This window comes from Trichechus manatus, unplaced genomic scaffold, assembly GCF_000243295.1.
Source record: "Trichechus manatus latirostris isolate Lorelei unplaced genomic scaffold, TriManLat1.0 scaffold00057, whole genome shotgun sequence".
NCBI lineage: Eukaryota > Metazoa > Chordata > Mammalia > Sirenia > Trichechidae > Trichechus > Trichechus manatus.
The window spans coordinates 7,159,033-7,186,943 of record NW_004443993.1 but is presented as its reverse complement, the minus strand read 5'-3'; the positions used below and the strand labels follow the sequence as shown (position 1 = coordinate 7,186,943).

Below are 27,911 nucleotides of genomic sequence, written 5' to 3'. Positions count from 1 at the left end.
CTGCAACAATGGGCTCAAACAGAGCAATGATTCTGAGGATGGTGTGGGACTGGGCAGTGTTTTGTTCTGTTGTACGTGGGGTTATTATGAGTCGGAACTAACTCAACAGCATCTAACAACATACAGACCAAAGCTTATTAGTGGATACCAAGGCTGGAGAGGAGGGAAAGGGAGTCACTGCTTTGGGGGCACTGAGTTTCTGTTAATGGTGGTGGAATAAATTAGAAAAAGATAGTGGTAACAGTTGCACAACATGATGAGTGTAAAACTGTCACCAAAATATACATGTAAAAATTGTTTAATGTGCAAATGTTTTGTTATATATTTTTCAGCACAACAAAAAAATTTTTTAAGTGAAGGAGAAATAATATTGTTTTCAGATAAACAAAAACGGAGGGTATTTATTGCCAGCATCCCTCCCTTGCAAGAAATGTTAAAATAAGTTTTTCAGAGAGAAGGAAAATGATAAAGATCAAAAACTTGGATCTACATAAGGAAAGCAAGTGCATTAGAGAATGAATAAATGAAGGTAACATAAAAATCTTTTTCTTATTTTATTTGATCTAACACTTAACAGTTTGTTCAAAATAATAGCAACAGTGTACTCCATGATTATAGTTTATGGATAAGTGAAATGAATGACAGTAATACTATTAGGGACAGAGGGGGAAACTGAGTGCAGTTATAAGGTATTTGCAACAGCTGTGAAGTGGTATGGTGTTACTTCAAAATGAACTGAAACTAGTTATAAATGTATACTGCAAACTCTACAGCAACCACGAGGACCCTGGGTGGCACAACCAGGTAAGTGCTTGGCTGCTGACTGAAAGGCTGGCCATATGAATCCACCCAGGGGTGCTGTGGAAGAAAAGCCCAGTGACCTACTTCTGTAACATTACAGTCAAGAAAACCCTATGTAGTGCAGTTCCTGCATTCCAAGTCTGAAGCACATGGGGTCACCATGAGGCGAAATCAACCCAATGGCAAGGGTTAGGGCAATCACTAAGAAAGTAAGAAAGGAAGTAAAATTGATACACTGAGAAGGGAGAATATGGAATCAAATATAAAAGTTCAACTAAAACCAAACGAGGTAGAAAAAGAGTGAAAAACAAAGAAAACAAAGAACAAGGGCAATGAAAACAAAAACATGTAAATATTAATCCAACTATATCAATGTTGTTGTTAGGTTCTGACTCACAGTGACTGTATGTACAACAGAATCAAACACTGCGCGGTCCTGCACCATCTCACAATCATTGTTATGCTTGAGCCCATTGTTGCAGCCACTGTCAATTCATCTCGTTGAGGGTCTTCCTCTTTTTCCCTGACCCTCCACTTTACCAAGCATGATGTCCTTCTCTAGGGACTGGTCCCTCCTGATAACATGTCCAAAGAATGTGAGATGAAGTCTCGCCATCCTCGCTTCTAACGGGCATTCTGGCTGTACTTCTTCCAAGACAGATTTGTTTGTTCTTTTGGCAGTCCGTGGTATATCCAATACCCTTCGCCAACATCAGAACTCAAAGGCATCAATTCTTCTTTGATCTTTCTTATTCACTGTCCAGCTTTAGCATGCATATGAGGTGACTGAAAACACCATGACTTGGGTCTGGTGCACCTCAGTCCTTAAAGTGACACCTTTGCTTTTGAACACATTAAAACGGTCTTTTGCAGCAGATGTGTCCAATGCAATACGTCGTTTGATTTCTTGACGGCTGCTTCAATGGGTGTTGATTGTGGATCCAAGTAAAATGAAATCCTTGACAACTTCAATCTTTTCTCCGTTTATCACGATGTTGGTTATTGGTCCAGTTGTGATGATTTTTGTTTTATGTTGAGGTGTAATCCACACTGAAGGCTGTGGTCTTTGATCTTCCATCAGTAAGTTCTTCAAGTCCTCTTCACTTTCAGAAAGCAAAGTTGTGTCATCTGCATAACACAGGTTGTTGATAAGTCTTCCTCCCATCCTGATGCCCCATTCCTCTTCATATAGTCCAGCTTCTCGGATTATCTGCTCGGCATACAGATTGAATAGGCATGGTGAAAGAACACAACCCTGATGCACACCTTTCTGGACTTTAAACCACGCAGTAGCCCCTGTTGTATTCAAACAACTGCCTCTTGGTCTATGTACAGGTTCCTCATGAGCACAATTAAGTTTTCTGGAGTTCCCATTCTTTGCAATGTTATCCATCATTTGTTATGATCCACGTGGTCAAATGCCTTCACACACTCAATAAAACACAGGTAAACAGCTTTCTGGTATTCTCAGCTTTCAGCCAAGATCCATCTGACATCAGCAATGACATCCCTGGTTCCACATCCTCTTGTGATTCCTGCCTGAACTTCTGGCAGTTCCTTGTCGATGTACTGCTGCAACCATTTTTGAATGATCTTCAACAAAATTTTACTTGTGTGAAACAACTGAAATGTTTCAACAACCAGATGCAGCGTGGAAGTGCACACTTATCTATGCCAAGAAATTTAGAAGACAACTACCTGGCAAACTGACTGGAAAAGATCCATATTTATGCCTATTCCAAAGAAATGTGATCCAACCAAAACTATCAATAATCACTTCAAATATCAATTGTCTAAATACACCAATTATACACAGAGACTATATTGCACACAAGAACTCACTTTAAATATAAAGATACAGACACATTAAAAGTAAACTCAGAAAGCTGGAATAACTACATTAATTTCACACAGCAGTTTTCATAGCAAAGGATCAGGGATAAAGAGTGGCATTACATGTTGTTGTTGTTAGGTGTCTTCAATTCAATTCTGGCTCCCAGTGACTCCATGTGACAGAGAAGAACAGCCCCATAGATTTTTTTGGCTGTAATCTTTATGAAAGCAGAATGCCAGGTCTTTCTCCCACAGAGCCACTGGCTTGGTTTGAACCACCAATCTTTTGATTAGCAGCCAAGTGCTTAACCACTGCACTACCAAAAAGGGTCATATCTTCAAAAAGTCATAATTCTTAATGTGTATGTGCCTAACAACAGAACACCACAATACACAAGACAAAATCTAATAGAACCACAAAGAGAAATTCACTACTATAATTGTAGACTTCAATACCCCTCTATCAGTAACTGACAGATCCAGCAGGCAAAAAATCAGTAACGACATAGTTGAACTAATAACACCATCAATCAAGTGGATATAACTGACATTTATAGACTATGTCATCAAAAAACGACACAATACACATTCTTCCCGTGCTCACTTGGAACATTCACTAAAAGAGATCACATTCTGGGCCACCAAACACAAATTACCAAATTTAAAAGATTAGAAATCACACAAAGTATGTGCTCAGACCACAATGGAATTAAACTATAAATCAGTAAGAGAAAGATAGATGGAAAATCCCAAAATAACAACACACTTCTAAATAACACTTGGAACAAAAAAGAAGTCTCAAGAGAAATTAAAAGATATTTTAATTAAGTGAAAATAAATATACAACATATCAAAATTTGAGGGATGCAGCGAAAACTGGTTGGAGGGAAATTTATACTACATATTAGAAAATAAGAAATACCTAATATTAATAACCTAAGCTTCCATCATAGGAAAATAGAAAAAGAAGAGCAAACTAAGTCCAAAGTAAGCAGAAGAAATAAAAATTAGAGAACATATCAACAAAAATGAAAACAAAATCAATAGAGAAAGTCAACAAAACCAAAAGCTGGCTCTTTGAAAAGATCAATAAAATTGATAAACCTCTCAAGTTTGGCCAACTCACAGAAAAAGAGGGGAGACACAATTACCAATATCAGAAGTGAAAGGGGCCACTTATACTAATCCCATAGACATTAAAAGGATAACAAAGGATTATTATGAACAACTCTATGGCCACAAACTTTAAAACTTGGATGAGATGGACCAATTGCTTGGAAGACACCATGTACCAAAACATAAACAAGGAAAAATAGATAATCCAAACAGTTCCATAACTGTTAAACAATTAAATCGGTAAGTAAAAAACCTCCCAAAGCAGAAATCACCAGGCTCAAATGACTTCACTGATGAATTCTACCAAACATTTAATCAAGAAAGTATACCAATTGTTTACTATCTTTTCCAGAAGATAGAGGAAATATATCCAAACTAATTTTAAGAGGCCAGTATCACCCAAATACTAAAACCAAACTTAGATATTAAAAGAAAAGGAAAAAAAAAAAAAAAAACTACAGAGCAATATCTCTCCTAACAGAGATACAAAATCCCTCAACAAAATATTAGGAAATCAAATCCAGCAATGTATCACAAGATTTATTCCAGGTATGCAAGACTGGTTCAACATCAGAAAATCAACATAATCCATCATATCAACAGCCTAAAGAAGAAAAATTCTATGAACATAATAAATGTCAATAGAACAGAACATATAAATAGAAGTATTTGACAAAATTCAACACCCATTCATGATAAATATTCTGAACAAAGTAGGAAAACAAATGAATATCCTCAACTTGATAAAGAACATCTACAAAAACCTATACTAGGAGGAACTCTGGGAAGATGGTGGTATAAACAGATCATCGTTCTGACCCTCCTCCACAAATACGAGAAGAAATACAACAAGGAAATGGCACTCAGCTTTGAGGGACTCTGAACCGGGGAGCAGAGGAAAGCAACGGGGAACAGCAGACAGGCAAGAATCAAGGAATCAACAATAAGTCGCATACATATGGTAGGAAAACCGCTTCTCCTAGCGTTTCCTGCCCATCTCCACAGCCGCACAGGCAGACAGCTGCTACGAACTGGGGAAGTGGCCCCAGAAAAAGAGCCTGTTTTCCTAACCACCACAACCCCTGCCTGTACAAAGAGACAGCTTCTGCTCTAAAATCAACAAGGCAGACCTATTGCAAATTGCTACAGAAGTCCCCCTGGAGTATGCACTCATACTCAACACTCTGCCTGTCTCCCTGTGCACCCTATGGCTCAGGCCTTTCAAATCAACAGGACAGACCTCCCTGGGGATCAACCTGGGTCTATCTACTTCCCCTTCTAGTCAGCACTGAGGACTGCTGACTAACGCTGCTGCATGCTAGGAAGCAGGCATCTTGAGTGGAGGCTACACCCACAGCCAACATACTATGGGGCAAGCTCTGATAGCAACAAGGCAGGCCACCCTGGCAGTCCATTCAGACTGTGACAATCCTTTCCCCATCCAGTAACTGTCGGCTGCTGAACTGATACAAACTCCTACACAAAAAGGTCCTCTCCAGTGGAGCCAGGAGGAAGGGTCACCTAAGAGGAGAATGCCCCCCAACCACCACAGGGCCACTGGGGCTCTGAAACCAACAAGATAGATCTCTTGGAGGTTCTTCTGGAGAGTGCCAGATCCTCTTCCTCTTAGTGAACAGAGGAAAGTCTGCTTGTGCGTCTCTTCAAAGGTAGCTTAGATAGAAGTAACCCGCAGACAGCAGGGAAGCATCAGGCAAAATAGGAGGGCAAGACTCCAGCCTCAAAGGGGAGTTTCTGGGTGTGGGTTCTCTGACTGAAAACACTGTCACAGCAACAGAGAAGGGAAGGGAGTGATAATCAGAGAGAAGATGCACCTCATGGTGGACAGACTGATTACTACACAATACCTCGCCTGAGTGGCAGTGCCAGCTGGTGGACAGACTGATCACAGCGTGTTTTCTGGCGCGTTTGGGAGAGACTAAAGTTGAAAACAGAGATTTGGAACTTTTGAATCCTAATTAAACCAGGGAGGAAAAGGAGCTATCATAGAGGAAAGAAAAGGAGCTATAATAGAGAAGGAGAGGAAACAGTAAGCAAAGGCTGAAAGCTCTGCCCACCTAAGAGTTTTTTGCAGAAAGGAGTGCAGGCAAAAATCACCAAATACTGGAGATAACTAAACTGAGAAAGTTAACACTCTCTAACGTTCCAATACCCCAACAAAAAAATCACAAGACACACGAAGAACAGAGAAAAAGTGACCTATCCAAATGAACATGACTAAAGGAATCAAAGTGCATCTAGGGATGACTAAATAATGAAAAAAAAGGAAGACTATAATATAACAATGTTAAGCACAATTAAAGATCTGAAGGAAAACAGACAAAAAGATAAAAGAAAGAAGGAAAACAATGCAAGAATCATCTAAAAAAAGAGATATTGCAACTGAAAGGGACAATAACTGAAATGAGAAACACAACAGAAGAACTTACCAGCAGATTTAATCAGGCAGAATAAAAATCAGCAAATTAGAGGATAAGATCATTAAAATTACAGAAGCTAAAGAACAATAAGAACTGAGGCTCAAGAAAGCTGAGCAGTTTAATAGAATTATGGGACAAGAAACCTAATATACGCATTATGGGAATTCCAGAAGGAAACAGGAGACAGAAAGAGACAGAAAGAGTATTTGAAGAAATGACAGAAAATTTCCCCAATCTAATGAAGGACACGAAGCTACAAATCCAAGAAGCTCAAAGGACCGCAAGCAGGATAAACTCAAAGAGATCTACACCAAGACACATCATAGTTAGGCTCTCAAAAATCAAACAGAGAATCTTGAAAGCAGTGAGATGGAAACAAAACAGTAACATACAAAGAATACCCAATAAAACCAAGGGATGATTTCTCCTAAGAAACATTGGCGGCCAGAGGCAATAGAATGACTGAAAGAAAAAAACTGTCAAACAAAAATACTATACCAGCAAAATTATCCTTCAAGAATGAGGGTGAGAAGAGAAGGCAGAGAGGGTTAGTTGCTGGTTGAATGGACATGGGAAATCAGGGGTGGAAAGGAGGAGTGTGCTGTCACAGTATAGGCAGAGCAATTAGGGTCACATAACAATGTATGTATAAATTTTTGTATAAGAGACTAACTTGAAATGTAAACTTTCACTTAAACTACAATAAACCAACCAAAAAACAAGAATGAGGGTGAAATTAAAATATTCCCAGATAAACAGAATCTGAGAGAGTTCATATCGACCAGACTGGCCCTACAAAAAGTACTGAGGGGAGTACTGTAGATGGAAGGGAAAAGACACTATAAAGTAATGCAAAGCTATACAAAAAAAAAAAAAAAAAAAAATCCTGTCATGGATTGCATTGTGTCCCCAAAAAATTTGTGTATCAATTTGGCTAGACCATGATTCCCAATCCTGTGTGACTATCAACCATTTTGTCAACTGATGTGATTTTCGTATGTGTTGTAAATCCTACCTCTATGATATTAATGAGATGCGATTAGTGGCAGTTATGTTAATGAGGCAGGACTCAATCTACAAGATTAGATTGTGTCTTAAGCCAATCTCTTTTGAGATATAAAAGACAGAAGTGAGCAGAGAGACATGGGGACCACGAACCACCAAGAAAGCAGCACCAGGAGCAGAGTGCTTCCTTTGGACTTAGGGTTCCTGCGCAGAGAAGCTCCTGGACCAAGGGAAGACTAATGATGGGGACCTTCCTCCAGAGCCAACAGAGAGAAAGCTGGAACTGACGCCCTGAATTTGGACTTGTGGCCTACTAGACTGTGAGAGAATAAATTTCTCTTTCTTAAGAAATCACTTGTGGTGTTTCTGTTACAGCAGCACTAGATAACTAAGACAGATCCCTAATAAAGGAAATGTTTGGACAAGTATAAGGGCTAGTAGTAAGGTACTCATGCTTATAATTCTAATTGTGACGCTCTCCATGTTTCTTAATAATAAATATATTAAAAGCAAGGATAAATTACGTTACAGGGCACATGAAATATGAAGACGTAATCAGTGATAAGTACGACAAAGGGGGGAGAGGAATGGTATAGATATATAACTTCTTGTATGTTACTGAAGTTAAGTTGGTACCAACTTACATTGCCCTGCCTGTTGCCATCAAGTTGATTCAGACCATAGTGACCAACTTATACGAGAATGTTATAAATACCAGATTTTAAATGTAATATTCACGGTAACCACTAAGAAAATATCTAAAAAACATGCACAAAAGAGAAGGAGAAGGGAACCCAAATGGTTCACTACAATAAACCAACAAAACACAAAAGTAAGCAGTAGTAAAGGACAAAGACAGAGAAGGCTTAGGACACTCAGAAAACAATAAAATGGCAGAAGTAAGTCACTTCTTATTGGTAATTATGCTGAATGTAAATGGACTAAACACTCCAATCAAAAGGCAGAGTGGCAGACTGGATAAAAAAACATGATCCAACTATATGCTGTTTCTAAGAGACACCCCTTAGACCCAAGGACACAAACAGATTGAATGAGAAAGGATGAGGAAAAAAAAATTCATGCAAATAGTAACCAAAAGAGAGCTGGGATGGCAATCTTAATATCAGACAAAGTAGGCTTTAAGAGAAATTTGTTAGAAGAGATAAAGATGGACATTGTATAGTGATAAGAGGGTCAATTAATCAAGAAGATTTAACAATCATCAGACCTAAATGTTTACCAAACATCAGAGTACCTAAATGTATAAAGCAAATACTGACAGAACTGAAGGGAGAAATAGACAGCACTACCATAATAGTTGGAGACTTCAATACACCACCTTCAACATTGGACAGAACATTTAGAAAGAACAAGGATAAGGAGAACCTGAATGACACTATAAACCAACTAGACTTAACAGACATACAGAACACTTCCCCCAACAACAGCACAATATACACTCTACTCCAGTGCACATCCTCACACGTCTGTGAGTTTGTCGTACTGTCATGGCTTGCATGTTGCTGTAATGCTGGAAGCTATGCCACTGGTATTCAAATATTAGCAGGGTCACCCATGGTGGACAGGTTTCAGCTGCGCATCCAGACTACAGGCTAGGAGGAAGGACCTGATGGTCTACTTCTAAAAAACAAACAAAAAAAATTAGCCAGTGAAAACCTTATGAATAGCAGTGGAACACTGGCTGATATAGTGCCAGAAAATGAGCCCCTCAGGTTAGAAGGCACTCAAAATACGACTGGGGAAGAGCTGCCTCCTCAAAGTAGAGTCGACCTTAATAACGTGGATGGAGTCAAGCTTTTGGGACCTCCACTTGCTGACGTGGCAAGACTCAAAATGAGAAGAAACAGCTGCAAACATCCATTAAAATAGGAATATGGAATGTATGAAGTATGAATCTAGGAAAATTGGAAATTTTCAAAAATGAAATGGAATGCATAAACATCGATATCTTTGGCATTAGTGAGTTGAAATGGCCTGGTATTGGCCATTTTGAATTCGACAATGATATGGTCTACTATGCCAGGAATGACAAATTGAAGAGGAATGGTGTTGCATTCATTGTCAAAAAGAATATTTCAAGATCTATCCTGAAGTATATCACTGCCAGACTGAAGAAGAATTGATGTCTTTGAATTATGGTGTTGGCGAATACTGAATATAGCATGGACTGCCACAAAAGTGAACAAATCTGCCATGGAAGAAATACAATCAAACTGCCCCTTAGAAGCAAGGATGGCAACACTTCGTCTCACATAGCTTGGACATGTTATCAGGACAAACCAGTCCCTGGAGAAGGGCATTATGCTTGGTAAAGTAGAGGGTCAACAAAAAAGAGGAAGATCCTCAATGAGATAGACTGACACAGCGGCTACAACAGTGGGCTCAAGCATAACGATTGACATGGTGCACGAGCAGTGTTTCATTCTGTTGTACATGGAGTTGTTACAAGTTGGAATTGACTCAACAGTACCCAACAACCACATCAATACCAGTTTTAGACACAAGGAGGTGACAGGACAAGGATTTTGACTAGTGAATCATGCTTCTCACACACCTAGAAGCCTCAAGGCAAAAGCACTCCCCACTGGGAAAAAAGATGGGTCTGGAGACCCCACACATGATACAGCTGAACACATTCTTCCTAGTCTCATTCCTTTGGTGAGGTCATGAAAGCACAAAGCCCCTCAAGACCCCATAAACGGGGCTTTTCCCTACTAACTATCCACCTCACCGCCACTCCCTCTTTTTTCTTTTTAACCTCATTGTACAGTGTGAGAGGTAGAGCTATAGTTTTAGAACTGCAGAGAAAAGTCTCCAGTGCCTGGGGGAATCCAAGAACACAGTTTGCAGTGATGGGACAGGACGGCTCTGGAGGGTCTGGGGCTCAGCATCCTCAGCCAGAGCTGCTGTCTTCAGACTCTTTAGGAGATTCTATCATTCAATACACAGCACCAAGGCCCAGGGTGGGGGTGTTAATGCCCCATGGAGCCAACTCTGAGAGTCACATAAGGTGACCCCAGGTATTCAAGGCTTGAAAAACCACATAAGTGCAGAGGACGAGTCCAGTGACAGTGGAGCAGGACCTTGGCCTCCTCTGCCACCTTTTTACCTCACTGAGGAACCATGGGGTCTGCAGCACACAGGTAGTTCCCCAACATTTCATATCTAGCCTTGTCCCCTTTATGGTAACAGTAACCCAGTACTCTGTAGTACTCACCATTTCCTTGCTCCAGCTTCTGGAATCTAAACCTCTCTAAGCCCAAGAAGCCTCTTCAGTAAAAGGGATGGGAGTGGAAGCAGAGCCACTGGGCAGTCTGGAGGCAGATGAATAATATTTGGTCCACACAGTCAGTCATAGCAGTTGAAACCCTTGTGATAGCAAGAATGTGCAAGATGGTCGCCCTAGATACCAGCTGCCTAGACGGGACTAGTTCTCTCCATGCCACCCTGGGACCTGAAATGGAAGAAGGATGGGGGAAGACGGTGTTGAGCAAGGAGGGACTGACAAGTTCTTGGCCTTTAGCTCTTTCCTTGGGCTGGGCTTCCTCCTAGGGTCAGGGCAGTGGTACACCTGAGGGCATTTCCATTTAAAGCAGAACAAGCTCCAGCCTTCCAGAGCACACACTTGACTGAACTTTATTTAAAGTAAGTGGATCTGCATCAACTGGTTATTAAAAAGGAGAAAAAGTAACAGGCCTACTTCCATAATAAAAATTCCGATGAACTGTAATTCTACACAGCAAAAAAAAAAAGGGAGATTATGCTAATGACATTAGACTTAGCAATAATTTCTCAAAGACACTTAAATTTAGATACTTTAAATTTTTGAAATGATATGTGCATCTGCTGCTTGACTCTTTACTGTCTATATTTTTCCTATCTTTTGTTCTATAGAAAATGATACCCTTTTGTTGCTCTTAGATTCAATAGACTTGATATACACACTTTACATTATTATTACACTTGGTTTAAAAAGAAAACATTCTCTAGTTGTATTACAGATGCCATACTTTACTCAATTTAAGTGTTACAGTTCTTTATGTTCCAAATTATTTACTATAAATCATGACTTTCTAATAGTGGAGCCCTGGTGGTGCAGTGATTAAGAGCTTAGCAGCCAATCAAAAGGTCAGCAGCTGGAATCCACCAGCCGCTCCCTGGAAACCCTGTGGGCAAATTCTACTCTGTCCTATAGGGTCGCCGAGTTGGAAGTGACTCCGTCGCAACAGGTTTGGTTTTTTTCGTTTCTAATAGTTACGCATTTCACATTTATTTAAGCAAGAGTACTTTTTAAAATAATTATTACAAAGAATGAAGTACTTTTTTAACACTGTAGTGTGTCTGACCCTCTAAGCTCTGTTTCAGTATTTTGATTAGTTTCATTACACACGCCTCCTACTTTGCCCTCGTTCCCAACATTTGCTGCTCTGACATTGGGAGTATGCCCGGATTTTGCTACAAGAAACCTTCAACCCATTAAGCACGACTCTTTGGTCCGAGAAACTTTGGTTGGATCACCAGAATCCAATCCCGCACAGATCCTGTCTGAGCCAATCCTTAAGATATTGGACAAACGCCAAGTGTGTGATCTCTATATATCGCTCAACGCCTATATTGTTTGTTCAGCCACATCACACTTTACAGCAGACCAACGAGCGCTGGCCGTATTGTTTCTCACACAATCATGACGAAAATGTCTGCCTTATGGCCAAAGAAATTCCTCGAAATGTAGCTCTTACTACTTTTCCTTCTGAAATTGGGATAAGTGTGGTCCGGAATGCACATACTAGTTCTAACTCATGTTTCTTAATTTTTCATCTATTTTAAAGTAGAAGGATATACTCCTCACTAAAATCTTACTGTTTGTATGATCAGCAATATTTAACAAAAGTGCTGCCTTGATGAAGCACAGAAAACAAAGGGCAGCCTGGTGAGCAGCGGACTGGAGGAGGTGGGAACAGAGCATTTAGACTCAGGCTGACAACCCCGGGCGTCCATGAGGCCCGTGACTCTGCATTTCTCACAACTACCCAGGTGAAGCTGACGCTGCTGGTCTGGAAAGGACACTCGTTTAGCGAGGGTTTTCACCATTTTACCTGTTAATACACGACAGACACAGGCCCAGCCCACCTACCCGGCCGTACGAACGTGGCCGGCAGAAGCCAGCCGCTGCACAGGAGGCGAGGGCGAGGTGGGCCGGGCTCTCGGCGGCGGGAAACCGGCGGCGGCAGCCAGAGGCCCGAGCACGGCCCCGCTACAGGAAGTTGCGCGGCTCTGGAGCAACCCAGGGAGGGCGGAGAGGCCGGCTCTGCGGAGGAGAGCCGGAGCAGTGCTCTTTAATCTCGGGGTGCCCGCGGGCTGCACCTGGCGCTGCCCCGGCGGGAGCAGATGAGCGACGAATGGACGTGCACTTCCGCTTCTGGTTTCTGGGACGCCTGGTGCCGCCGCGGAGCGGCTCCGTACGAGTACGGAGGGCTCCACCTAGTGACCATGAGGTTCAGTGGCTTCCTCTTTAACCTGGGATGTGTCTAATACTGTCTTTGTTTCCTCTATAGGGAAAAGGAACTCGGGTGCCTTGGTGGTTAAAGTGCTGGGCTGTTAACCTAAAGGTCAGCCCTTTGAACCCACCAGGCCCTCCAGGGGAGAAGGATGGGGCAATCGGCTTCCGTAAAGGTTTACAGCCTTGGAAACCCTACAGGAGGACAGTTCTTCTCTGTCCTATAGGGTCACTATGAGTTGGAATTGACCGAACAACAATGGGATTGGTTTTGGCTTATAAAGAAAAGCCTAGATTTTTTGAAATGCAAATATGAGCTTAAAGATTTCGGTAGTCAAAGATTTCAAATACCCTTGGTGAGCAGAAAAAAGTATTTGCATATTAGAATATTTGAAAAAAAAATTACCATGTAAATAATTTGTTTGAACCTCACAAACATTTGCCCATTTTTAGAATCCTTGAAGTCTCAAGTGTTGGCTTATATTTTGTGATCTGTCTTCTCTTGCATCTCACATGTCTTTACCCAGGAGCAGGGCGCCGACTGTGCAAACCCAGTCTGATCTCTCCAAGTGCTGAGGATCCTGGAGAGAGCAGTTTTCGAGGGAGAGAGGCAGGCAGATACCAGTCCTTGTGAGAAACAGTATGTAAACGGTGAAGTCTTTTGAAAATGACAATTATAAACACCTTTTTTTTTTTAATCAGGCATAACACACATATACTAAATTGCATAACATGAACTAATCTTAAGTGTACAATGCAATGGTTTTTCACATATGTATGTACACTGATAAAACCTCTGAGATCAGCAATTGATATTGCTGCTTCCCCAGTTGATATTATCCTTGGGAAATAGTGTTCTGTTATCCCCAGGTATATGAACTCTGTTATGTCTGACTTCACTTATTCAAGATAATGACTGTGAGATTTTATCTATTTCATTACATAGAGCAGTACAGGTAGTCCCCAACTTACCATGTATTCTTATCAATTACAGCACTTAGAACCGTTGGGATTTTATATACTGTTGTTAGGTGCCGTCGAGTCGGTTCCGACTCATAGCGACCCTATGCACCACAGAACAAAACACTGCCTGGTCATGCCCCATCCTCACAATCGTTATGCTTGAGCCCATTGTTGCAGCCACTGTGTCAATCCATCTCCTTAAGGGTCTTCCTCTTTTTTGCTGACCATATACTTTACCAACCACGATGTCCTTCTCCAGGAACTGATCCCTCCTGACAACATGTCCAAAGAATGTAAGACATAGTCTCGCCATCCTTGCTTCTCAGGAGCATTCTGGTTATACTTCTTCCAAGACAGATTTGTTCATTCTTTTGGCAGTCCATGGTATATTCACTATTCTTTGCCAACACCACAATTCAAAGGCATCAATTCTTCTGTCTCCTTTATTCACTGTCCAGCTTTCACATGCATATGAGGTGATTGAAAACACCATGGCTTGGGTCAGGCGCACCTTAGTCCTCAAGGTGACACCTTTACTTTTCAACACTTGAAAGAGGTCTTTTGCAGCAAATTTGCCCAATGCAATGAGTCATTTGATATCTTGACTGCTGCTTCCATGGGTGTTGATTGTGGATCCAAGTAAAATGAAATCCTTGACAACTTCAACATTTTCTCCGTTTATCATGATGTTGCTTATTGGTCCAGTTGTGAGGATTTTTGTTTTCTTTATTTTGAGGTGTAATCCATACTGAAGGCTGTGGTCTTTGATCTTCATCAGTAAGTGCTTCAAGTTCTCTTCACTTTCAGCAAGCAAGGTTCTGTCATCTACATATCCCAGGTTGTCAATGAATCTTCCTCCAATCCTGATGCCACGTTGTTCTTCATGAAGTCCAGCTTCTCGGGTTATTTGCTTAGCATACAGATTGAATAAGTATGGTGAAAGGATGCAACCCTGATGCACACCTTTCCTGACTTTAAACCACACAGTATCCCCTTGTTCTGTCTGAACATCTGCCTTTTGATCTAAGTACAGTTTCCTCATAAGCACAATTAAATGTTCTGGAATTGCCATTCTTCACAATGTTATCCATAATTTTTTATGATCCACACAGTCGAATGCCTCTGCATAGTCAGTAAAACACAGGTAAACATCCTTCTGGTATTCTCTGCTTTCAGCCAAGATCTATCTGACATCAGAAATGATATCTCTGGTTCCACATCCTCTTCTGACTCTGGCCTGGATTCCTGGCAGTGCCCTGTCGATATAGTGCTGCAGCTGCTTTTGAATGATCTTCAACAAAATTTTCCTGGCATATGATATTAATGATATTGTTCAATAATTTCTTGGGAATAGGCATAAATATGAATCTCTTACAGTCAGTTGACTAGGTAGCTGTCTTTCAAATTTCTTGGCATAGACGAGTGAGTACCTCCATTTGTTGAAACATCTCAATTGGTATTTTTTCAATTCCTGGAGCCTTGTTTTTCATCAATGCCTTCAGTGCAGCTTGGACTTCTTCCTTCAGTGCCGTTGGTTCTTGATTATATGCTACCTCCTGAAATAGTTGAATGTCCACCAGTTCTTTTTAGTACAGTGACTCTGTGTAGTCCTTCTATATTCTTTTGATACTTCCTACGTCTTTTAGTATTTTCCCCATAGAATCCTTCAGTATTGCAACTCTAGGCTTTAGTTTTTTCTTCAGCTCATGCTGCTTGAGAAACGCTGAGTGTGTTTTTCTCTTTTGGTTTTCTAGTTATAGTTCTTTGCATATTTCATTATAATACTATACTCCGTCTACTCCAGCCAACCTTTGAAATCTTCTGTTCAGCTCTTTTATTTCATAATTTCTTCCTTTCGCTCTAGCTACTCTATGTTCAAGAGCAAGTCTCAGAGTCTCTTCTGACATCCATTTTGGTCTTCCCTTCCTCTTCTGTCTTTATAATGACCTCTTGCTTTCTTCACATATGATGTCCTTGACATAATTCCACAACTCGTCTGGTCTTCGGTCATTAGTATTCAATCATCATCTATTCTTGAGATGGTCTCTAAATGAAGGTGGGATATACTCAAGGTCATACTTTGGCTCTCGTGGACCTGTTCTAATTTTCTTCAACTTCAGCTTCAACTTGCATATAAGCAATTGATGGTCTGTTCCACAGTCGGCCCCTGGCCTTGTTTTGACTGATGATATTGAGCTTTTCCATCGTCTGTTTCCACAGATGTAGTCAATTTGATTCCTGTGTATTCCATCTGGCGAGGTCCATGTTTATAGTTTATGGTAGTGAAAAAAAGCATTTGCAATGTAGAAGTCATTGGTCTTGCAAAATTCTTCACACGATCTCCAGCATTATTTCTATCACCAAGGCCATATATCCAACTACCAGTCCTTCTTGTTTCCAACTTTTGCATTCTAATCACCAGTAATTATCAGTGCATCTTGGTTGCATGTTTGATCAGTTTCAAACTGCAGAGATTGGTAAAAATCTTCAATTTCTTCAACTTTGGCCTTAGTCATTGGTGCGTAAATTTGAATAATAGTTGTATTAACTGGTCTACCTTGTAGGCATATGGATATTTTCCTATGACTGACAGCACTGTAATTCAGGACAGATTTTGAAATGCTCTTTTTGACGTTGAATGTGATGCCATTCCTGTTCAATTTTTCATTCCCCGCATAGTAGACCATATGCTTGTCCAGTTCAACATGGCCAATACCAGTCCATTTCAGCTCACTAATGTGTAAAATATTGATGTTTATGTGTTCCATTTCATTTTTGACCATTTCCAGTTTTCCTAGATTCATACTTCATATATTCCAGGTTCCTATTATTAATGGATGTTTGCAGCTGTTTCTTCTCATTTTGAGTCATGTCACATCAGCAAATGAAGGTTCCAAAAGCTTGACTCCATCCATGTCATTAAGGTCGATTCTACTTTGAGGGGTTGTATTTTGAGTGCCTTTCAACCTGAGGGCTCATCTTCCAGCAGTGTATGAGACAATATTCCACTGCTATTCATCAAGTTTCACTGGCTAATTCTTTTCAGAAGTAGACGGCCAGGTCCTTCTTCCTAGTCTGTCTTAGTCTGGAAGTTCTACTGAAACCTGCCCACCATGAGTGATCCTGCTGGCATTTGAAATATCAGTGGCATAGCTTCCAGGATCACAGCAACACGAAATCCACCACAGTATGACAGTCAGACATGTGGGGTCTCACAGTTTAGGTGGGTAGAAGTCTGACTTCAGAGCACTGGCTCACAGGGAAGGGTGTCTCCATATGTCGCCCCTGGAGGAATGCCCATGTTGATCAGAAAGGCCACTTCTCAGCCATGTCTGCAGGCAGACTTCTCTCTGGCCCTTGGACCCTCTTCCCTTTGGCCCCACCTCTGCCTTGCTCAGGCAAGTGTTACAAAGCTCTTTAGCTCTGCCTATGTGTGCCCAGAGGTACCCCACTCCACCAGGAAGCCTCCTCCCTGAAGGCAGTCAGCTCTCTTGCTCAGTGGATCAGCTCCTGCACTGTCTCGAACTGGCATTCTGGTTCTGCCACTGCCTTTCTCTATCTCCATTTCTCGTTATCTTGTGCCATCCCTGGTGTTACAGCTCTCTTTCTTGGGTCTCCTGATTCTTGGAGGTTCTCATCGCAAGATGTTTATCTGTGCCGAACGGACACGTTGCACTCCCGTCTCTTCCTCTTAGTGGTATTGAGAATCCCTACATCATATCATGTACAAAAATTAATTCGAAATGTATCAAAACCTAAATATCAGAGCCAAAACCATAAAAACAATGTTTATAATAGTCACAAAATGGAAACTTCTCAAATATCCTCAGACAATTGAATTGTTAAATTCTTACAGATAGTCCATCCAGAGAGCAACACACGGCAATTAAAGTGAATGAACAATCCATGGACTTCCTCCTAATGTAAATTTGAACTAAAGGAATTGGCATGAAAAGTACATACGGTGTTATTCTGTTTACAAAATAAAAACCATAAAAATTCAAATATATATGGGTATACATACATTGATTAAAAAATATAAACAAAAGCAAAGAAAGGATTCTTGTAAATATAAATATAATTCTCACTAGTTACATCAAGAAAGCAGATGGGATTGTAATTAAAAATCAACCAATGAGGGGCAGTCAAGAGTGAGGGTATATCCCACTTTGGTAAGTGGCGTCTGGGGACTTAAAAGCTAGTGAATGGCCATCTAAGATGCATCAATTGGTCCCAACCCACCTGGAGTAAAGGAGAACGAAGAACACCATGGACACAAGGGAAGTATTAGCCCAAGAGACAAAAAGGGCCACATAAACCAGAGACTTCATCAGCCTGAGATCAGAAGAACTAGTTGGTGCCTGGCTACCACCAATGACCGCCCTGACAGGGAACACAACAGAGACCCTGACAGAGCAGGAGAAAAGTGGGGTGCAGAACTCAAAATTCTACTAAAAAGTCTAGAATTAATGGTTTGATTGAGACTGGAGGGACCCTGGAAGACATGGCCCCCAGACTCTCTGTTAACCCAAAACTAAAACCATTCCCGAGGCCGACTCTTCAGACAAAGATTAGACTAGACTATGGGATATAAAATGATACTCGTGAAGAGGGTGCTTCTTAGGTCAAGTAGATACATGAGATTAAATGGGCAGCTCCTGTCCAGAGGTGAAATGAGAAGGCAGAGAGGATCAGGAACTGGTTGAATGGACACGGGAAATCCGGGGTGGAAAGGAAGAGTGTGCTGTCACAGTATAGGGAGAGCAACTAGGGTCACAAAACAATGTATGCATAAGTCTTTGTATGAGAGACTAACTTGAATTGTAAACTTTCACTTAAAGCACAATAAAAAATAAAAGAGTGAGTATATCCATTACATGGATGTTCATTTTATATTTCACTCACCTGTATATTTAGTATAAATTTTACTGCACATATGTAAAAAACTCTAACCAAATTTATAAATGGAAAGAAATATGCATAATCTGAAAATGGATATATACCAAAAATGTACATCAAAGAACATACATAGTGAAAATCTCAACACTTTGCCAGAAAAGCAGGTGAAAAACAAGGATACCATTATTCCATTCCTGTTCAACCATATCCTAGAGATTTTAGCCAGTACTTTCCCTTCAAAGAAAAAAAGAAAACGCCTAAGCCTTTTAAAGGAAAAAACCAACAGCTCATTCTATGTTACAGGTTAAATAATTATATATGTAAACCCCCAAAAGAATATACAGAGTATTATAGGACTGAGACATTTTAGTGCTGGGGTGCAATGGTTAAGTGCTTGGCTGCTATCCAAACCCAGTAATGCTCTGCAGGAGAAAACACCAGATGATCTGCTCCCATGCAGATTACATCCTACTAAACCCTAGGAGGCACTTCTTCTCTGTTGTATAGGGTTGTTATGAGTCGAAATCAACTCGATGACAAACAGCATATACACTAGTACCAAACAGTTGAAAATTTAACTGTAAAGGAAAACGTAATTTAGTGAAAATAAAAAGGATCAAGGAATATAATTAAGTAAATCATAGATCCTAATAAAAAATTATAAAACATGATTAAATGACATCTAAATCAACTGTAATAAATGAAAAGATAAAAAAGAAACAACCCAAACCCATTGCTGTTGAGATTCCAACTCATAAAGACCCTATAAGACAGCACAGAACGGCATCATAGGGTTTCCAAGGCTGTAAATCTTCAAGGAAGCCGACTTCTGCAGAGCAGCTGGTGAATTTGAACCACTAGCCTTTCGGTTAGTAGCTGAGCAATTAACCACTGTACCATCCGACCTCCTAATGAAAAAATAGAGCATGCTTTTAAAACACTGTTCTACCCAAATCATATTTCCAAAGAACTTTCAAAAAACTCCAACCAATTTTATTTTTCTTAGAACTTCACAAAAAATACTTCAAAAATTTATATGAAAGTACCAAAACAAAAACCAAAACTGTTGCTGTCGAGTTGATTCCAACTCACAGCGTCCCTACAGAACAGAGAAGAACTGCCCCCATAGGGTTTCCAAGGAGCAGCTGGTGGATTCGAACTGCTGACCTTTTGGTTAGCAGCCAAGCTCTTAACCACTGTGCCACCAGGACTCCATATGATAGTACAAATGCACAAATAAAATTTTGTGTCTGCATAACTAAAATAAATTAGACATCATAGTATCAGTATAAGAATACACAAATAGAGCAATGGAAGAAAAAATAAAAGGCCAGCAGGAACAGAACCACCTACCAATACGGAAAGTTGACTCAAGACAGATGAAGCACAGCAGGGTATTGCCAAAAACTACTTTAATATGTGGGGTCAAGATGACTACTTATCTAACTGGAATAATTAAAATGTTCCTATCTACTACATATACAAAAACCAATTCCAAATAGATTAATGTTAAATGAGAAAATGTAAAATTATAACACTCTCAGAAGTTATAATAAATGATTTTATGACATCAGAAGAGAAAAAATTCTAAAATAAGAAGACATAAGACGAGATTGACAAACTCAACTATATTAAACTTCAAAACTATTCATTGATGAACAGCAAAAAGTGAGTGAGTGCATAAATTACACACTGTTGTTGTTGTTGTTAGGTGCCGTCGAGTCGCTTTCGACTAATAGTGACCCTATGTACAACAGAACAAATCACTGCCCAGTCCTGCGCCATCCTCACAATCGTTGCTATGCTTGAGCCCATCGTTGCAGCCACTGTGTCACTCCATCTCGTTGACGGTCTTCCTCTTTTTCACTGACCCTGTACTTTATCAAGCATGATGTCCTTCTCTAGGGACTGATCCCTCCCGACAACATGTCCAAAGTATGTGAGACACAGTCTTCCATCCTTACTTCTAAGGAGCATTCTGGTTGTACTTCTTCCAAGACAGATTTTTTTGTTCTTTTAGTAGTCCATGGTATATTCAATATTCTTTGCCAACACCTCAAAGGCGTCAATTCTTCAGTCTTCCTTATTCATTGTCCAGCTTTCACAGGCATATGAGGCGATTGAAAATACTATGGCTTGCGTAAGGCGCACCTTAGTCCTCAAGGTGACATCTTTGCTTTTCAACACTTTCAAGAGGTCTTTTGCCGCAGATTTGCCCAATGCAATGCCTCTTTTGATTTCTTGACTGCTGCTTCCATGGGTGTTGACTGTGGGTCCAAGTACAATGAAATCCTCGACAACCTCAATGTTTTCTGTGTTTGTCATGATGTTGCTTATTGGTCGAGTTGTGAGGATTTTTGTTTTATGTTAAGGTGTAATCCATACTGAAGGCTGTGGTCTTTGATCTTCATCAGTAAGTGCTTCAAGTCCTCTTCACTTTCAGCAAGAAAAGTTGTGTCATCTGCATAACGCAGGTTGTTACTGAGTCTTCCTCCAATCCTGATGCCCCATTCCTCTTCATCGAGTCCAGCTTCTCGGATTATTTGCTCAGCAGAAAGATTAAGTAGGTGTGGTGAAAGGATACAACTCCGACGTACACCTTTCCTGACTTTAAACCATGCAGTATCCCCTTGTTCTGTTCGAACGACTGCCTCTTAATCCATGTACAGATTCCTCATGAGCACAATTAAGTGTCCGTAATTCCCATTCTCTGCAATGTTATCCATAATTTGTTATGATCCATACAGTAGAATGTCTTAGCATAGTCAACACAACACAGGTAAACATCTTCCTGGTATTCTCTGCTTTCAGCCAGGATTCATCTGACATCAGCAGTGATATCCCTGGTTCCATGTCCTCTTATAAAATCGGCTGGAATTTCTGGCATTTCCTCTGTCAATATACTGCTGCAGCCACTTTTGAATGATCTTTAGCAAAATTTTGCTGGCGTGTGATATTAATATTGTTTGATAATTTCCGTTTTTGGTTGGATCACCTTTCTTGGGAATAGGCATAAATATGGAACTCTTCCAGTCGGTTGGCCAGGTAGCTGTCTTCCAAATTTCTTGGCATAGACCAGTGAGCACTTTCAGCGCTGCATCCATTTGTTGAAACATCTCAAATGGTATTCCGTCAATTCCCAAAGCCTTGTTTTTCCCCAATGCTTTCAGTACAGCTCGGACTTCTTCCTTCACTACCGTTGGTTCCTGATCATATGCTACCTCCTGAAATGGTTGCAAGTCGACCAATTCTTTTTGGTACAGTGACTCTGTGTATTCCTTCCAGTTTCTTTTGATGCTTCCTGCGTCCTTTATTGTTCTATTTAATTGTCGTATATTGTTCCCATAGAATCCTTCAGTATTGCGACTCGAGGCTTGAATTTTTTCTTCAATTCTTTCACCTTGAGAAATGCTGAGCGTGTTCTTCGCATTTGATTTTCTATCTCCAGATCTTCGCACGTGTCATCATAATACTTCACTTTGTCTTCTCGAGCCACCATTTGAAATCTTCTGTTCAGCTCTTTGTAATTTTTTCCTTTTTCTTTAGCTACTCAACGTTGAAGAGCAAGTTTCATAGTCTCTTCTGACGTCCATTTAGGTCTTTTCTTTCTCTCCTGTCTTTCTAATGACTTCTTCCTTTCTTCATGTATGATGTCCCTGATGTCATTCCACAACTCCTCTGGTCTTCAGTCATTAGTGTTCAATGCGTCAAATCTGTTCTTGAGATTGTCTCTAAATTCAGGTGGGATATACTAAAGGTCATACTTTGGCTCTCGTGGACTTGTTCTAATTTTCTTCAGTTTCAACTTGAACTTGCACATGAGTAATTGATGATCTGATCCGCAGTCAGCCCCTGGCCTTGTTCTGACTGATGATATTGAGCTTTTCCATCATCTCTTTCCACAGATATAGTTGATTTGATTCCTGTGTATTCCTTCTGGCGAGGTCAGTGTGTATAGTCGTCATTTCTGTTGGTGAAAAAAGGTATTTGCATGAAGAAGTCATTGGTCTTGCAAAATTCAATCTTGGGATATCCGGCATCGTTTCTATCACCAAGTCTATATTTTCCAACTACCGATCCTTCTTCTTTGTTTCCAACTTTTGCATTCCAATCGCCAGTAATTATCAGTGCATCCTGATTGAATGTTTGATCAATTTCAGACTGCAGAAGTTGGTAAAATCTTCAATTTCTTCATCTTTGGCCTTAGTGGTTGGTGTGTAAATTTGAATAATAGTTGTATTAACTGGTCTTCCTTGTAGGCATATGGATATTACCCTCTCACTGACAGCGTTGTACTTCAGGATAGATCTTGAAACGTTCTTTTTGACAATGAATGCAATGTCATTCCTCTTCAAGTTGTTCCTGGCATAGTAGACCATATGATTGTCCAGTTGAAAATGATCAAGACCAGTTCATTTCAGCTCACTAATGCCTAGGATATCAATGTTTATGGGTTCCATTTCATTTTTGATGATTTCCAATTTTCCTAGATTCTTACTTTGTACATTCCAGGTTCAAATTATTAATGGATGTTTGCAGCTGTTTCTTATCATTTTGAGTCGTGTCACGTCAGCAAATGAAGGTCCCAAAAGCTTGACTCCATCCACGTCATTAAGGTAGACTCTACTTTGAGGAGGCAGCTTTTCCCCAGTCGTATTTTGGGTGACTTCCAAACTGAGGGGCTCATCTTCCAGCACTATATCAGACGACATTCTGCTGCTATTCATAAGGTTTTCAGTGGTTAATACTTTTCAGAAGTAGAGTGCCGGGTCCTTCTTCCTAGTCTGTCTTAGTCCAGAAGCTCAGCTGAAACCTGTCCACCATGGGTGACCCTGCTGGTATTTGAATACCGGTGGCATAGCTTCCAGCATCGCAGCAACACACAAGCCCCCATAGTATGACAAACTGACAGACGTGTGGGGAAAACTACATACAAGGAAAAAATTTTCAATACATATAAATAAAAAATGTCTCTCCAAATGCTGTAAAGAAGGCCTAAAAAGTCATTAAAAAAAAAAAAAAAACCCTGAACTAATAGTGGGAAAACATGCACAGCCGTGTCAGTTCCAGTGTAGTTTAAGATAATTGTAGAATAAAATTAAAGTACAATATCATTTCATACCCACTACAAAGTAAAAATTAATTCGATAATCCTTATGTTGTCAAGCAAATGAAACAAAAGACATACACATACTCTATGGTAGGGAAAATTGGTAAACTACATCTGCATTTCCTTGTTAATTTAAAGTTGGCTATGATCTGCAATTTCAGACTGTAGAAGTTGGTAAAAATCTTCAATTTCCTCATCTTTGGCATTAGTGGCTGGTGCATACATTAGAATAATAGCCATATTAACTAGTCTTCCTCATAGGCATATGGATATTATCCTATTACAGACAGCGTTGTAATTCAGGATAGATCTTGAAATATTCTTTTTGACAATAAATGTGACGCCATTTCTCTTTATTATTCCCGGCATAGTAGACCATATGATTACCTGATTTATAAAGGCCAGTAGCAGTTCATTTCAGTTCACTAATGCCTAGGATATTGACGTTTATGTGTTCCATTTCATTTTTGACGACTTCCGATTTTCCTAGATTCATACTTCCTACATTCCACGTTCCGATTATTAATGGATGTTTACAGCTATTTCTTCTCATATTGAATCCTGCCACATCAGTAAATGAAGATCCTGAAAGCTTGTGTCCATCTATGTCATTAAGGTCAACTCTACTTTGAGACGGTAACTCTTCCACAGTAACATTTTGAGTGACTTCCAACCTGAGGGGCTCATATTCCAGCACTGTATCAGACAACAATTTGCTGCTATTCATAAAGTTTTCACTGGCCAATCAATTTTTTCAGAAATAGACCACCAGGTCCCTCTTCCTAGTCCATCTTAGTCTGGAAGCTCCGCTGAAACCTGTCTACCATGGGTGAGCCTGCTGGTATTTGAAATACCGATGGCATAGCTTCCAGCATCACAGCAACATGCCAGCCACGACAGTACAACAAACTGACAGACATCCAAAATTGAGGGAATTGAAGATTTTTACTGGCTTCAGCAGTCTGAGATTGATTAAACACGCAATCGGGATGTATTGATAATTACTGGTGATTGGAATGTGAAAGTTGGAAATAAAGAATAAGGATTGGTAGTTGGAAAATATGGCCTTGATGACAGAAGCGACATCAGAGATCTCATGATAGAATTTTGCAAGACCAATGACTTCTTCATTGCAAATACCTTTTTTCAACAACATAAATAGTGACTATACACGTGGACCTCACCAGATGCAAAACACAGGAATCACATCGACTACATCTGTGGAAAGAGACGATGAAAAGTTCAATATCATTAGTCAGAACAAGCCCAGGGGCCGACTGCAGAACAGACCATCAATTGCTCTTATGCAAATTGAAGTTAAAGCTGAAGAAAATTAAAACAAGTCCGCGAGATCCAAAATATGACCTTGAGTATAACCCACCAGAATTTGGAGACCATCTCAAGAATAGATTTGACACACTGAACGCTAATGACTGTTGACCAGACAAGTTGTGGAATGACATCAAGGACATCATACATGAAGAAAGCAAAAGGATGTTAAAAAGACAGGAAAGAAAGAAAAGTCCAAAATGGATGCTATAAGAGACTCTGAAACTTCTTGTTGAACATTTAGTAGCTAAAGCAAAAAGAAGAAATGATGAAGTAAAAGAGCTGAACAGAAGATTTCAAAGGGCAGCTAGAGAAAGCAAAGTAAAGTATTATAATGAAAGGAAACCTTGGTGACATAGTGGTTAAGAGCTACATCTGCTAACCAAAAAGTCAGCAGTTTGAATCCACGAGGTGCACCTTGGAAACTCCATAGGGCAGTTCTACTCTGTCTTATAGGTTCACTAGGAGTTGGAATTGACTCAACGGCAACAGGTTCGTTTGCTTGTTTGTTTTTGGTGCAAAGACCTGGAATTAGGAAACCAAAAAGGAAGAACACCCTTGGCATTTCTCAAGCTGAAAAAACTGAAGAAAAAATTCAAGCCTCTAGTTGTAATTCTGAAGGATATTATGGGCAAAATATTCAACAATGCAGGAAACATCAAAAGAAGATGGAAGGAATACAGTCACTTCACCAAAAAGAATCGGTCGATGTTCAACAACTTCAGGAGGTAGCATATGATCAAGAACCAATCTCACTGAAGGAAAAAGTCCAAGCTGTACTGAAAGCATTGGCGAAAAACAAGGCTCCAGGAATTGACGAAATACAAATTGAGATGTTTCAATAAACGGATGCAGTGCAGGAGGTGTTTACTGGTCTATGTCAAGAAATTTGGAAAACAGCTACCTGGCCAGCTGACTGGAAGAGATCCATATTTGTGCCAATTCCAAAGAAAGATCATCCAACTGAATGCAAAAATTATCACACAATATCATTAGTATCACACATAAGTAAAACTTTGCTTAAGCTAATTCAAAAACGGTTGCAACACTACATCAATAGGGAACTGCCAGAAACTCAAGCTGGATGCAGAAGAGCACGTAGAATGAAGGATATCATTGCTGATGTCCGATGGATCTTAGCTGAAAGCAGAGAATACCTGGAATATGTTTACTTGTATTTGATTGCAAAGGCATTTGGCTGTGTGGATCATAACAAATTATGGATAACATTTTGAAGAACAGGAATTCCAGAACACTTAATTGTGCTCATGAGGAACCTGTACATAGATCAAGAGGCAGTCATCGAACAGAACAAGGGGATACTGCGTGGTTTAAAGTCAGGAAAGGTGTGCGTCAGGGTTGCATCTTTTCACTATACCTATTCAATCTGTATGCTGAGCAGATAATCCGAGAAGCTGGGCTATATGAAGAACTCAGCATCAGGATTGGTGGGAGATTCATTAACAACCTGGGATATGCAGATGACACAACCTTGCTTGCTGAAAGAGAAGAGGACTTGAAGCACTTACTGATGAAGATCAAAGACCACAGCCTTCAGTATGGATTACACCTCAACATAAAGAAAACAAAAATCCTCACGACTGGACCAATAAGCAACATAATGATAAACGGAGAAAATGTTGAAGTTGTCAAGGATTTCATTTTACTTGGATCCACAATCAACACCCATGGAAGCAGCAGTCAAGAAATCAAACGACGTATTACATTGGGCAAATCTACCAAAAAAGATCTCTTTATAGTGCTGAAAAGGAAAGATGTCACTTAGAGGACAAAGGTGTACCCAAACCATGATTTTTCAAGTGCCTCATATGCATGCTAATATTGGACAGTGAATAAGGAAGACCAGAGAAGAATCGATGCCTTTGAATTATGGTGTTGGCAAAGAATATTGAGTATACCATGGACTGCCAGAAGAATGAACAAGTCTGTCTTGGAAGAAGTACAACCAGCATGCTCCTTAAAAGCAAGGATGGCTAGACTTCGTCTCGTGCACTTTGGACATGTTATCAGGAGGGACCAGTTCCTGGAGAAGGAACTCATGGTTGGTAAGGTACAGGGTCAGCAAAAGAAAGGAAGACTCTCAACGAGATGGACTGACACAGTGGCTGCAACAGTGAGCTCAAATACAGCTACAATTCTGAGGATGTCGCAGGACCAGGCAGTGTTTCGTTCTGTTGTACATAGGGTCGTTATGAGTCAGAATTGACTTGATGACACCAAACAACAACAACAAAGGGACATGGGAAGGACCCAGGGTCATGGGGAAGGTACCCAGGGGCATGGAGAGGGGCCCTAGAAACATACAGTGTGGCCCCTGACATGGTGTTTGGCCCAGGTATGGGGAGGGGGCCAGGAACATGGGAATGGACACATGGGACACGGAACAGGTATGGGGACATGGGTTGGGAACATACAGATATGGTGACAGGACCAGAGGACATTGGGAGGGGCCCCAGTGGCATGGGGAGTGGATTAAGAAACAGAGAGGGGACCCAGAGGTATTTGGAGGAGGCCCAGGGACATGAGGAGTGGGCCCAGTACATGGAGAGGAAGACCTGCGACATGGGGTGGTGTCCCTGGGACTTAGGAATGAGGTATGGAGACACTGGGAGAGAACCTAGGGACCTGGGGAGATGAGCCCAGGGATATGGGAAGAAGCCCTGGTGATGTGGGGAGGAGACCCATGGACATGGGGAGTTCGAGTGTCATGAGATTGGTTTCAGAAGACAGGGAGTGGCTTGGAGAAAGGAGAGGGTGTGCAGGGACATGGGAAGGGAGCCCAAGGATATAGGGAGGAGGCATGAAGACAAGGAGAGGAGACCTAAGGACATGGGGGGAGGGGTTCAGGGATGTGAGAAGGAGCCCTAGGAATGTGTGA

General features: G+C 40.6%; 1 protein-coding gene across 1 annotated transcript in view; it reads right to left on the bottom strand.

Annotated features, from left to right (window-relative positions):
* The window catches only part of LOC101345715 (zinc finger protein 433-like), a 135,634-nt gene that overhangs the window by 14,347 nt on the left and 93,376 nt on the right, over positions 1-27,911 (bottom strand). The window contains 3 exon segments of the mRNA XM_023733080.1: positions 10,432-10,467; positions 12,363-12,695; positions 13,235-13,292. Coding sequence (XP_023588848.1) covers positions 10,432-10,467; positions 12,363-12,695; positions 13,235-13,292 — 427 coding nt within the window.